General features: G+C 36.3%; 1 protein-coding gene across 4 annotated transcripts in view; it reads left to right on the top strand.

The window, feature by feature from the left end:
* SSBP2 (single stranded DNA binding protein 2) overlaps positions 1 to 14,534 on the top strand; it is a 294,633-nt gene extending 280,099 nt beyond the window's left edge. For 2 of the 4 annotated variants that reach the window (XM_068533613.1, XM_068533605.1), the window contains 3 exons: positions 1,638 to 1,666; positions 6,667 to 6,765; positions 13,978 to 14,533. In XM_068533613.1, the coding sequence (XP_068389714.1) occupies positions 1,638 to 1,666; positions 6,667 to 6,765; positions 13,978 to 14,007 (158 nt within the window). In that variant the 3' untranslated portion in view covers positions 14,008 to 14,533. Of the gene's footprint in view, positions 1 to 1,637; positions 1,667 to 6,666; positions 6,766 to 13,977 lie in introns of all 4 variants that reach the window. The other 2 variants (XM_068533601.1, XM_068533619.1) reach the window with 2 other exon arrangements.
* Positions 14,535 to 14,870: the final 336 nt, after the last annotated feature.

The following is a 14,870-nucleotide window of genomic DNA, read 5'->3' as shown; positions in this document are numbered from 1 at the left end:
CAGGCCAAATGCAAAACCAAAACAAGGGGGAAAAGATATTTATTTTATGTTTGTATGTTTATCATCATCATATATCATAAACTATTTTAAAAGCTGACAGTGGGGTTGGAGGTTTGTGATAATTTTTTCTTTTGAAAAAGAACCATCTTTTACTTAAGTTGGAGAAACTATGCCGTGAGTAACTCAGGTTATACACGGATTTCACAGCCCCACCCTAGGTCAGGAAATGCCATCCTCTGATACTTCGAAAAGCTATGTAACTTCAATAATCAAGAAATTATTTACAACACTTTGATAGACTTTTTTTTTTTTGATAGACTTTTGTGCTTTTAAGGATCCATGCCTGTTTTGCCTAGTTTTCAAAACGTTAATTTGCACTGTCCAGTTGTGGTAGTTACTAGTCATGTGTGACTGTTTAATTCTAAATCAAATTAAATGTAAAATTTAGTTCTTCAGTTGCACTGCCACATATCAAGTGCACATAGTCACATGAGCCAATGGCTATCATAACAGACAGCACAAGGAAACATTGCCAGCATCACACAAAGTTCTACTGGGGATAGCACCATTCTAGAATTTTACTTTCTAATTTATTGCAAAATAATTTACTTTCCAATCTTTTAATTTGTAAAATCATTCACAAAAAGATGGCATTTGGTCATAGTGAGAAGATTCTCAGTTATATTACTCACTAGAACAGAATTTGCAGAATAGTTTCACATATACTTGTCATCTATAATGAATATTGTATATATTTATAGATACATAATTGCATATATACATTCAGTACTTAACATTACGCCTATTTATACACTAATGTTAATAAGCCTTTACTTTATTTGTGACCGTCTGCTGAATGCTGTACTATTAAAATATTATAATATTTTTATGCCAGGAAAATTATTTAAATAGTTAAAAATAAAGCTAAAATTGTGGCAAGGATCTGATTATTTTTCTTTGTTACCTAAGTTATGATTCCATTTCTTAAGTAAGAAATTAGTATTGATTGTCCATTTCTCCTAAGAATTAAAATAAAACCACAATGTTACATTTTGAAAACATTTTTACTTTTGATGGATTGCCATGAATATTTGTTGCTGCCAAAATTTTCTTAAAAATATTATACTTTGATTTTGGTTATTATAGTAAAACATGGTTCAGAATATTGTCAGGTATTGTTGCAAATGCCTGTTTTGTACTTTATCAGATGTACAGAAGCATCATTTCAGAAAATAGAGATCTCTCTCTCTCTCGTTCTCTATTTACATATCTATAAATATATATATACACATGTGTATTAGTGTACAAATTTTAAAGTTTTGAATTGAGTAGGATATATATGTCTACTGTTTCACTTTCAGGAATTTATGATAGCAATAGTTTTTTATTCTGCCATTACCAAAAAAAGTAGATGATTGGGAAGGAAAGGTACAACTCTTCCTTGCATTTGCCATCAGATGATACTTACCACACAGTATAAGAGAAAAGTAATTTTTTGAGATTCAAAAATCCAAGAGATATACACTGCAAATACATAGAGTGTACTGCATTACTACATTTGTTTATTTTAAAGGAGTATTTAATTTACAGATAGAATCATTACCTAATAAAGGCTTTCTTTCCATATTTTGTTTTAGGCTCAGGAGATATGGACAGTATTTCCAAGGTGAGTATTATGTATTGTGTGTTGTTTTTTATCTGTGTTTTATTCCACACAGAACTCTTATTAAGATTGAGAATAACGTTACGAATTTTGTTCTTAAAGAGTTTGAAAGTAGAAGGCCAGATATAATTAAGTAGAAGTGTAAAATATTAATGCATATAATCTGTGGGAAAGGGTAAAATTAGTCTTTTAAGAATATTTCAAAGCATGCTAGGATTCATTTACAGGATATGCTATACATGATTAATTGATACCCAAGCAAATAATAATCAGTTTAATCACATTATGATGTTACGCATTTGTAAAGCAAACTGACATACTATAGATAATCTTTTGAAAATGTAAAGAAGTCTAGAGCAACACGAAAAGAGGTAAATTTGAAAAAGTGGTTATTATATGTTGTAAGGGCATTGCATTTATACATCTCATTTGTCTTCCAAACCCTTATCAGGCAATGCTGATGTCCTCAATCATTATTATAGTTCCACAAAATAGAGTAAGAAAGTAATTAGAGGAAAATTATATTAATAGAAGTAGGAAAGTGACCCTTCCAATAGCACATGTCTCTGTTTTTCCTCTGTCAGTCATCTGAGTATCTAAAATTAATGCTTTGCTAAGATGCCGTATATTTTTTGAAGAATACCTAAATACTTTTTAGGTCATGATGAATTTTAAAATACTTCTCTGTGGGTCAAATGTATATTTAGAATGGCTGATAAGAACTAATTATTAACTACCACTAGAATGACTCTCTCAGAAGTCTGCTTTATATCAATAAATACAGAAATTCATTAAAGGATGACTTCATTTTTAATTCCACTTTGAATTTATATTCATGTATAATAAAGCAAAATTCCTGATGCCAAGAAAAATAAAATGAAGTTGAGCTATAGAAACTTATAAATTAAGACTTCAAGCTAAGAAAAAAAAAAAGAGCGTTTAATTGGCATTCTGACATTGTATCTGCATCGCTTGGCTGCTTGGCCTAGGAACTTCATCATGCACTTTGGATGTCTGTTTAGAAACAATCAGGAAGATCTTTTTCTTTTCTAAAAATAGATATATACAAACGGCACCATCTTAGCTCTGTGAGAAATAGTATTAGGTAAGCCTTCAAAAACCTTGTTTTCAAAATAAGATTCATTGTATAATACCGTTAGAGCCTTCTTTCTGGGAAGCACCTTTACAAACCAGATGACCATGATTGTATTGGCTGTCTTAGGTATCTAACAATTGATGTTGGCTGAATTGTGCTTTGTGGTCACAGTAAAATGTCTGAAGTTATATTTGAGAAACATATTCTAATGTCTAAAGATAATTCTTCATTACACAAAGGCGGGAACATCCAGATTGCTTAAGGCCGTCTTCGTAACGTTTCCACTGACATAACCTTGTACACTACATAGATGTAAATGAAATTCTATATGGGAATGTACTTTGTAATTTATAAAGCACTTTAAAAAATTTTAAGGGCCATAATGACAAATGAAATACCATCTTCTAATCTGCCCTCATATCAGATCTATTGCTATTCCTTCTATGCTTATTTTCCCCTTCCTATAACCAGAAGCAAGTTTTTCCACCACACTGTGCCTGCTGCTGATAACATTCTCTTGCCTAGTGATTACTGTTTATTCTTTAAGCATTAATTGACCACCCATTGTGTACTTTTATGTACTGAGTATTGCCTTGTGCACTATGGGGAAATACAAAAGACTTCTTTAAATACAAACATAATCTTTGCCCTCAAATGGTTTGTACTTCGGCAGGAATTCCTTCATTCAGTAAACATTAATATGCCAAGGCATTATTCTGGGCTATGAAATTCCAAAGACAAACAAGATATTGTCTCTGCCCTCAAGAAGTTCAGTATAACTAAGGAGACCAAACAAATACAATAGGGAAAAACTTTACAAAGGAAAGTTCAAGTACGTTTCAATTGACATAAGAATTATGCCCAAGGGAATTCCCCAGCGGTCCAGTGGTTAAGACTCTGCACTTCTACTGCAGGGGGTAGGGGTTCGATCCCTAGTCAGGGAAATAAGATCCTCCCGCATGCCCGCATTTTAAGAAGTTTTTTTAATCCTCCCGCATTTTAATCCTCCCGCATTTTAAGAAGTTGTTTGACCAACCTACGCCCTTTTTGTGCATTATATTCTTGCCTTGTTGATGCAATCTACTGGAGACACTGCACACAAACAGCTACAGTTAAATGCAGCATACACACAGTTCATTGCCACCCACCGTCACAACCTGCTCTGGGCTGGTGTTTGGAACTACTGCCTTAGCTGTTCCTCAGATACCAATACTGAGTATATCTTTAGCTATATCTTCATCATGTCACCCAGTGACCATGGACAGCACAATTTCCTTAAGACTCCTCATTGAGCAACTTTTGTTGTTTTCACAACATTTTGCAGAGATTACCTCAGATTTTTTAAAGATGTTCTATCATTTCATGATTTTCAAATATGCCCAGTGAGCTAGATAGGAACAGGTTTCAGAGATCTGATACTAGCTCAGTTTTGTGTGTTGAATGTGTCCTTTTAATCTGCCTCTCAATGTTCTCATATACACCACCACCACTCCCCCCTAAAGAAGTTTAATGCTGAGCCACCATGCTATGAAAAGATTGCATGGAAAACAGAAGCAACACCATGAAGTGTTTTATAAGTATTCAAATATTACTGTAATGTTACTTTCAAACTTCAAATATTTTTAAATCGACACTTTGAGTCAGGAATCAATTTGAAGGTAGCCAGACTTTCAGAACTGCAAATCAAGAAATGATATCACTTCGATGTGGAGTTTAAAAAAAGGATACAAATGAACTTATCTATAAAACAAAACTAGAGTTACAGATGTGGAAAACAAACTTACAGTTTACCTGTGGTAAGGGGCAGGGGATAAATTGGGAGATTGGGATTGACATATACACACTACTATATATAAAAGAGACAACTAATAAGGACCTACTGTATCACACAGGGAACTCTACTCAATACTCTGTAATGGCCCATATGGGAAAAGAATCTAAAAAAGAGTAGATATATGTATAAGTATAACTGATACACTTTGCCATACACCTGAAACTAACACAACATTGTAAATCAACTGTACTCCAATAAAACTTTTTTTACAAAATAAAAAAAGAAATGAGACATGGCAAAAATGCAGCAGAGTCTGGGAGCACCCTAGTTCAGTCAGAGATATGCTGCTCCTTTCAGGGCACCTCACGTACTTAAGGCTATAGGAGTGTGACTATTACGCAAGGATGGAGAGGGCTCATTTCATATATCTGTTTGAATATGTAAAAGTATGCAGCTTCCAAATACATGCTCAAATACCCCTGTATAGGTATGTTAGATTATTTTTTATTCCAAGATTGCCAGTTTCTCCATTCTGTATGAAATGACAAATCTGCCTTCACCAAAGACTTCTAGATTTGGGGTAAATCTTATAGTGTTTTTATAAATTTGCCCTTTTTTGAGCTAAGTAAGCATTATCATTCCTGCTTTCAAGACACAGTTGATTAATAACTTTATTCACGAGCTGTAGCTTAGTTACCTATAGCTTAGTTAATTGCACTTCAACTTTACTTAATTTTTTTTTTTTTCAGGAAATCAGGTTATCCACGTTCATTTCAAAGTCCAGTTACTTTATACTTGGGAAACTAACATTTTCAGAGGAAAAAAAATTTTTCCAAAAAAAAAAAAAATTAGAATCCTCTTTATGCCATTAAGCTGTGGTTCCCCAGCCCTTGGGGTTCGCTGGCAAATGGAGCTCCTACGGACTTCAGAGGATCCCTGTTCTCAGATCCTCCCTGTGGGGTGCACAGCAGGACAAGATACAAGCTCTATTTCTACCAGCTCATCTACCTGCCTCTGCTTTACAGTTTAACCATATTTTTAAAAAGCACATATTCTTCTGGGGATAACCCATTCATGACATTTTCGTTTTTATTGCCTAACTTGGTTTTAGTTAAGTCAGAATCCTCAGGGCAAGTTTGTTTACAAAATCTAAAAACTTATTCGAAAACAGAATATAAAATGGCAACGGCTCAGGAAAAAACTCTAAAACCTGGCTTACGTTTGAAATAACAAGTAAAAGTTTTTAACCTTGAAGTTTATTTTTACAAGAATCCCTTAGTCACAGTTGCAATCCTGTGTGAGCATGCTTTATACGCCGCTGCCATTCTGTATTCCCTATCGACGTGGAGTATCAGATGACCTCATGTGGCTAAAATCGCACAGCAAAAACGACTAGCGAATTTAAATAGAATATAAAGCAGTATACTGTTAACTTTGTGTTTGATTAGATTGCTAATATCAGCCATTTCATCTTAAAAGTTTCAAATAAATCTGCTCAAACAAATGATAGGAAAGGGTTCTAAATCACTCCACCTCTGAGCCTCCTTTTCCTGTACAAGTACATACTGAATTCTCAAGTCCTGAGGTATTTATTTCTCTTGTTCTTAACTCGTTAACCATTTTCCTTTTTTCCTTATGGTTCATATAAAAATAATGGTTAAAGTCGTGTTACTATGTAAACCACATGTAGAATTAAAGGGAAATATTTATCAAAACAGTGACCTTTCAAGTTTGATTAGTAAAATCACCCAGGGAAGTTATTGTTCCATCCCGCCCGATCAGTGTGTAGACTGCACTCTTCATCATGCCCCTCCTGGGAATGTTTCTTAAACTCTCCAGAAGTCTAGGAACTGTGAACTGAGAGTGGGAAATGGAATAAATGATTCTGAGACTAAGACGAAGAGTTACAGTGAATTATTTGGGGTTTTCTGTTTTTTAATTTTCATTTGGGAAAGCATTAGTACTTGTCAAGGTGCAAAGAATGAACAGAATCCATGGTAGAAGTCTGAGATTGGAATTATAAGTCTGCTTTGTCCTTAGAGATGATGGTATAGATTCCATGTTTGAAACAGTACCATGTAAAAGGGAAATTAAAATCTTCAAAATGCTTTGTTTTCTAAATCTTGTTTACAGAATTCTCCCAATAATATGAGCCTGAGTAATCAGCCGGGCACTCCTAGGGATGATGGCGAAATGGGGGGAAATTTCTTAAATCCTTTTCAGAGTGAGAGTGTAAGTATTCCCTTGACTACATTACTATATCCAGATTTTATTTCTGAAGCTCTTCTTTAGAATAAATGCATAAAGCCATTATTACGACTGTTTATCTAGAGTTCAATAGGTTGATCTTTTAAAAGTTAGAAAACTAAGTGGAATTTCTTTGAAAGTATTAAAAGATAAACTTTCTACTCCGATTCTATGTACATAGTTACAAAGACAAAAACTTTAATCCTAATTTTCCTTTAGAAAACATCCACCATAAAGGAATGTACTAGAAACAGGTTGCATATGTGATCGTTTTTATAAATTTTTCACATTACTAAAATGTCTTTGATCACTGCAAAACCAGGTTTATTCTCAGTGCTGTCCTGAAAGCTCTGAAAATTGTCTCTAAGCTGTCTTTACATTATGCACTAGACTTTCCTGTCTTGTATGTTAACGAGTTATTTACATTTAACCCGAACGGGATATCCACGTCGTTTTCTGTGTGACCATAGCGTTAAGCAAAGGCAGTATCATTTCATGTCTCCATGGGAGTAGATAGGAGCAAATGGAGAAGCGATCAAATTCATTCCTTCATTTAACAGTCACTGAGCACTGACTACAGGCCACAGCAATGTGCTGGGCACTGGAAAGACCAAAAGGACAACATGGTATCTCTTCTCAAGGACTTACTGCATTATACAGTAATTTATTAACTAAGATTTCACATAAGAAGCATCTATAGAATTTTTTAAAATACAATTTCCCAGAACCCTCCCTGGACCCAGCGAATCAGAACTTCCAGGAGTGGGGCCAGGCATCCTCCCATGTGGAAAAGCTTCGTCAGTGATGCTGATACACATTCTCTGCTAAGAACTCCTGAACTGGAATAAACGAGTTCAGAACCCAAACTAGTTTCATGTGCATAGAATCAGCGCCTCCAATACCTGTACCGCCATCATTAAAATAATGGAGGATCTACCAAACTATAAACAGAATCAGAAGAGAAAATTACCTTCATTTTGCCCAGACCTTTATCAGAGGTGATGCCATCAGAATTTGAAGCGGTGGCTAGTAACATACCTACTTTTGCGCAGAGTGGCTGCTTCCCAAAGTGGAACCCAAGATTGAGTGTTCTGCGGTTTCCTTTACTTCTTGGTGTTGACCTAGCACCTCGGCATGGGACAAGACTTCCCTTGTTTTTAGACTTTAATGTCTGTTAAAACTAGAAATAATATGATGATCTTTAGTTTGTCTGTTTCATTTGCAGGATATTTATGATTAGTGAGAACCAAGAAGGTAAACATAAAAACTCATATTTAAAGAAATCAAAAGATTAGCCTGTCAATGATGAGGAAATAGAAAAATGTGAGGAACTGTATAGTTTTTCATAATGCTTAGGATTATGGGATTTCTTAGAGCCCGGTTCTTTCACTAGTTTGCTTCAAGACTATGGACAAATTAGTTAATTTTAATTAATTAATGTTCACTTTATCTAATTAGAGACATTAATTTCATTTTATGCTAATTCTTCCAGTAATGGTATAATTCAGTGAGGTATATGATAATTAATTCAGTTCAATTCAACATGTATTGAGCCTGCACCATGCAAAGCACTAGGTTAAGGACAAAATATTCTGAAACAAACATAACACATCCCTAACCTCAAAGAATGCAATCTGATGGGAAGAACATGTTTACACAGCTAATTAAACCATACGTCAGCTTAATAAGTGCTACAATAGATATAAACCAGGTGTTTTAAGAGCACCAAGGAAAGTATTAATTTTGTATTGGAAAAGAAAACTTCTTTAAAAAGGTCCCACGTGACTTTAACTTTAGGGGCAGCGACGACAGGAGCTCTCCCCCCCTTCCTTCCCAGATTTGTTGTGGGCGACTGCCGCCTTGTTTGCCAGAGAGGGGAGCTGCTTCAGAGTTGGCATCAGAAAGCTCTTCACGGGGATCAGAGAATCAGATAGAACAGGACGCAAAAAACTACTTTGTGCAGAATAAAGACCAGCCTCATCCTTTAACCCCAAGTGGATTATGCACATGCTGGATAGCAGATCCCTCTGGGAATATGTGCGTAGCATATAGAGCCACTGGAGTAGGGCTTCCCCCACCCCTGACTCCTGGCCCAGCCTCGCTACCCTTGAAGCCAAGAAGCAGGTAAAACGCCAGACTGCTGTGCAGAGTTAGCAGAAAACAGAAGCTGCCTCCTGTCTCCCCGCTCCCTCTCTCCTGTCCCCACTAGAAAAGTCCCCAGAAGAGAAATACTTGGATGGTGGTTGAGAACCTGCACCACTGCCTGGAGGGTAGTGCAGCCTTGGAAGCGGGTCCACACTGGCTGCGCTGTTCTCTCTGCTGGGTGAGGGGTCTACATGCTATGAGTGACACCCTGGTTATCTGTGGCTTCCTCTATCACATCCACACATTTTTGTTTGCACCTTTTTAAAAGATCAAGAAAAGAGAGCAGAGAGGAAGAAGACAAAAGAGATTCATTGCTGACAAATGTAGTAAGGCCTTAAAGAAGTAAATAGACTAGGTATCTCCACTAAGTTAGCTTTACTATCATCAAGGAAAAGCAGGAGGTCCAAGAGGGAGGGGATATATATATATACATATAGTTGATTCACTTCACTGTACAGCAGAAACTAACACAACATTGTAAAGCAATTATATGCCAATTAAAAATAAATAAATAATTTTTAAAAAGAAAACATTTCCAGTGACTAAACATGCAGACTGAATTCTAGTGGTTTTTAATGCACGTAAGTCTGAAAAGCACAGATTTTTGAACATTCTGCCTTTTGAGGGTTTGTCGGTCTTTATCTTGAAGTTTAACCGCATAAGAGGCCTGGGAGGAGAGCAAATATCTATTGACTGATTATCATGTACAGACACTATCCCAGTCACCTCACACATGCTACTTAATGTAATCAATACAGAAACAGAAATGTCCAACCCAAAGGCAGAAACCTTGCAGTGCCAACACACTTTACGCAAGAAAATAGGAATCAAAAAATGTTTCAACGTTCAGGCTCTTTTGGGGGGGATCCAAAAAAAAGCCTTTATTTCAAGAAACAAAGATGCCCCCTAGTGTTCAAACTCTATAAAATGTTTGGCTTTAAAAACAATACAAAAAGGCTTAATTCAAAGAATAGCGCTTCATGCCTCTCAAGTAAAGAAAGCAGTTAGTTTTATTTCTTGAATGAATTTAGCAGAATATTTTCACCATAGCATTGAACTATAATCAACTGAGCAAACATGCTATTAAAATCATGGTGTCAAGTAGAAATTATAAACAAGGTGGTAGATCATTTCCTATTACCCTTACTGCCTTTTTAAATTTTCTTCTATTGTAAAGAAATCACATATGCCCCAATTTTTTTTTTTGAATAGTCACGTACACACTAGATTTATTTCACTTTAGTTCAGCTCAGGTACCTGTAGTATTGTCTTTCATTAAGAAAATAAAATATTATATAGATGCTTAGAAATATAAATGGAAGATCTGAAGTGTTCCTGAAGTGTATGAAGAGAAATGTAAGATCTGAAGTGTTCTTGAATTGTGTGAACAGAAATGTATGCACATTGTTCAAAGATTTAATGGATATTTCTGATGGAGTCCATGGTACATGAACTGGGTATAATAAATTCTCTAGCTCATGTTTTACATGCTAAACCAAACACTGATGCAGTCAACAGCATTGTAAGGCCATTTTATCATTTGATCAAGGAGAACCAGACTCACAGAATAGTTTTGAATGCTGTGATATCAGGGCAACCTGATATCACAGCATTCTGACACAAACACTAGAATATGTCATGGCATATTGATGCAGCAGTACAACAGAAACATTGCAGTGTGGTCTCAGGACAATACACCATGAATATTTTATGTCTCTAAATATGATACCCCATTTAACACTTGCTCTTCTACTTCTAGAAAACGGTAAGCCACTTCTACTTGAATAGTAATCAATAGCAAAATTCCTTTTTGCTGGCACATTCTGTGAGTTTCCCTAGAAAGTTTGCAATTTCCCTCAATCTTACTTAGTTGAAGCAGTTTCAATAAAGGCAGCAGCAGATGAGCAGTTTACAGCCTTAGCAGTGCAAATAGCCCATCGCTTATAAAGACAGTCACACACAGATACAATCCATTTTACTGTACCAAATACACTTAGGGCATCATTTTACAGTTACTGGTACTATTCAAAATTTAAATTTCATTAGATGCTTGCTAATTTTTGAGCTGTATTGCTTGGAGATGGTGCTTCCATCCTTTCTGACTGAATCTGGCCCTGACTTTCTTGTTGTACCCTATTTTCCACTCAGTTTCCTCCCTGAATAAGCCTAACTCTCTTAACTTCCCAATGAATCTGTAACAGATTCTCATTTTACTGTAAGATTTGCTTAAGACATTTGAAATAACACAGGTTAAAAATCCTAACAATTGCCAGTGTTAAGAAATGGGAGCAACCAATAACCATGCTTGGTAGCATGGAGAATGTGAGAAAATGTGCATACATACTTGTCTCTATATATGCACACTTTTAATGGTATATAATTAGAATGAAGGCTATAATCTATTCTTAACTATATTCCCTAATGTTACATTACATTTGAATGAACTGGAACAATCCTTGTGAAAAAAGGATTCAGGGATTTTTAAAATCTGATTATTCAGGATGTGCATTAAATGAGATGGTCTCTAGAATTAATTATGACTTACCCAGAAAATTTTTTTCTGACATATCCTTTGAAGTCCTTTTTAAAAAAGGAGACTTTAAAAAAGCTTTAAAGTCTTTCACTGTTTTTAGATTGGCACAATATACCCATTAAAATCTTTGTCTTTAAAATAATGATTGATGATCTAGCTGTGCTATTTAAAATTAAATACAGTTAAATTTTCAGTTCCTAAATTACACTAGCTACGTTTTAAGAGCTCAGCAGCCATGTGTGGGCGCTGTGCCGGACAGCACGGAATAGCACATATCCATCATCACAGAAGGTTCTACTGGGCAGTACTGGTTGGCTCACCCATCCTTACTATAAATAACAGTAGCCAAAGAAAGCATAGATTAAATTTTCCATGCCCATTTTGCCATATTCTTATGTTTTCTACTTTCAATAAAACCTTAGTATCCACTTATCTTCTTGTTTAGTCTTGCCCCTAAAAGTCAAATGCCAAAATATGATTATTTTGTCAAAGGTTGTGGATAGGTCATGGCAGTGTGCTGTCGTTATTTGTAGTGGAGATTTGCATGGCGTCTCCTGATGAGATGGGGGTAGATCCCCTCCCAGCTCAGGGACGGGGTGGGTGGGCTCCACTTCACTGATCCTTCTCAATGATTGTTTGGGGGCTTGAGGTTTTGTTTAGCTTTGCTTTTTCGTTGCCACTATCAAGCATAAAGGGGGAGTTTTTCTATCAAACTGAATCCCCTTTCGCTTCTCTGGCAGTCTCCCCTTTATATCACCCTACTCACTGTAATCCAATGTGGAAGGTCAGGAACGTATATAAATAAGCTTTCCTATACTGAGGAAATTTGAGGCTATTAAGAGATTAACAAGTAGATTTTTCCTTGATTTGACCTGTGTTTAAAGGATTAACAATCCTCCCCCTAAGGTCCAGTGACCCGTTTTCAGGCCTAGTCATCTGCTTTTACTCAGGATCAATGTGGGTTTTTGGTTTGAGCACTAGGTCAAACTCTAATGACTTCCAGTCCAGACTTCTGCCAGCTGAGCCACTGTCAGTCACCCTGCGCTCCTCCCTGGGAAATCCTGCTTTCTCCATATTAACAAATCCATCTCTATCTAGTACACACCTTATACCTCGTTTCTGGTTCCTACACGACCTCCGCTCATTTGGAATTCACTTCTTTCTGTTCTGTCTGTTCCTTTTTTAGAAGGTTCATGCTCCCCTTCCCAGGACCATCACTGTTCCTGGTTAAGCCCCTGCAGCCTGGGACCAAACCCTCTCACTTTATCTGCCTCTTTCCATGAGGTGCAATCATTATGAGCGCATTAAAAGGAATTCCCTTTTGCCCTGGTCCTCACAGGTTCTTATAAAGCATTTAAAATATTTAAGAGGTCATATTAAATATGGAAACCGTTACCACTTAGAAGTAGATACTCCTCCTTCCCATCACAGGTGATCTAGAATGTGCTGTCCAAGATGGTGGCCACCAGCTACATGGGGATATTTAGATAAGTTAAAGTTAAATAACATTAAAATTTTAGTTCCTCAGTGGCACTGGCCACATTTCATGGGCTCAAGTTGCCACATGTGGCTAGTGGCTTTCGTACTGGACGCCACAGGTTGTGGAACGTGTCCATCGTTGAAGTAAGTTCTGTTGGGCAGAGCTGCTCTAGAACTTTTCTGTCACAGTCTATTTCTCAAGCATATGAGGGTAGATTGGCATCATTATCTAAATAATTGCTGTTTGTCATTTGTTAAGACCACTTTTCCAAATTTCTGCAAGTCTCGCCTTTTACCAATGGTCAGCCTCAAACTGACAAGTAACATGTAACAAGAATGCCCCTACTCCCACCCAGAAATGCTTGTGGATTGAGATAGGAGTCACAGCTTCAGGGAAGAAGTTTATATGCTAAAGTATAAATCAGACTCTTAAGTATTTTCTAAATGCTTTAATAAGGATTTCTTATGGCCAGCTGGGAGTTACACTATTACTCCAGCATTTACTGAGCACTTTCCGTGTATTCAATAAATACATAGTTTTAAGGGTTTTATACTCAATCCTCCCAAAACCCCTTTAAGATCGATACTATCATTAAGCTGATTTTACAGGTGAGGAAACAAGCACAGAGAGGTTAGTAACCTCCCAAGTTTACACAGCTAACAAAGACTATCCTATCCCTCACACGTATTTGATTATTATGAATCACCCTTGGACTAGATTGACCCAAGTTGTTCCAAGGGCCTATGAAACATGAATCTGGCTAGAAGGAGAAAGCTGAAAGCTGAGGGACTAGGTACTTATCAAACCCCGAAGCTCAGAGAGAGAATGAGACTGCTTGCTTTCCAGAGGAAATATTTAACAGTTCAGGACAGTCAATTCTATATAATTTTACTCTTTTTATGCTTTCTTATTTTTATGCTGTATTTAAAGCTTGTGCATAAAAGACATTAAAACTCACAGTTACTATTGTTTACCAAGGGGAATGTTAGTGGCCTGTAGAAGAATTGTTGTTAAAATATGGATTCTTATCTCCTTCTAGTACTCCCCTAGCATGACAATGAGTGTGTGATCCATTACCAAGTCTCCTCATGGAAACCACAGTGAGTCAGCCCTTCACAGAACTACTACGGAAGAAAATTATTCATCACAGTGTACAGTTAAACAAAGGAATCTCAGTCACACCAAACCAACCTTTTTATTTCCTGCTCTCTCCCCGATTTTGTGAAGAAAGCGGGTCCAAACGTGATTCGAACAACTGTACAGAGCGGCATATTAGAATTGCCCTCAACGGAACTGCAAATGATTATCTGTGTATGTATATGTGTGGGAAAGAGAATGTATTGTATGTGTGTATGTTATATGGACACATGCACATACATACATTGACCCACAGGACATTGTAAAATACTATCACATGACATCTTAAGTAGAAATAAGTAGGGACTTTTATTCCATCCTTTTTTTCACGTTTACATTTTAATTATTAAAAGTTGCTCCTGCCCCTCCCTGATCTATTTTGTGCTGTGTATATCACTGCTTTATATAAGTTATTTTTTAAGGTGAACTCAGATGTTATGGTTTTGTAAATGTCTGCAATCATGGATAGGAATAAAATCGCTTATTTGAGAGCTTTCATTAAATTGCGTGTGATGCAAGTTATCCTGTGAATCACAAAGTGTACTGTCTCAGAAAACAAGTGTGTCTTCATCTTTATGTCAAATCAATCAAACAACTTCTCAGTAACCTTCAGTGAGTATTTTTGTACTTTTTATGTAGGAAAAACATTACTTCAAATCAACAAAAGCTTAACTGGAGCCTAACAGTATATTTCTGCAATAACTGCTCTAGCTGGAATTCTTGATTTGTCTTAGATGATATGGAAAATCATTAATTAGCTGCGATTGCTTAGACCATAGCAATAAAGTGACAGGG

This window comes from Eschrichtius robustus, chromosome 2 (genome assembly GCF_028021215.1).
Source record: "Eschrichtius robustus isolate mEscRob2 chromosome 2, mEscRob2.pri, whole genome shotgun sequence".
In the NCBI taxonomy this organism is placed as follows: domain Eukaryota; kingdom Metazoa; phylum Chordata; class Mammalia; order Artiodactyla; family Eschrichtiidae; genus Eschrichtius; species Eschrichtius robustus.
Note: the sequence above shows the minus strand (reverse complement) of the source record. Positions and strands in the feature narration are given on the sequence as shown.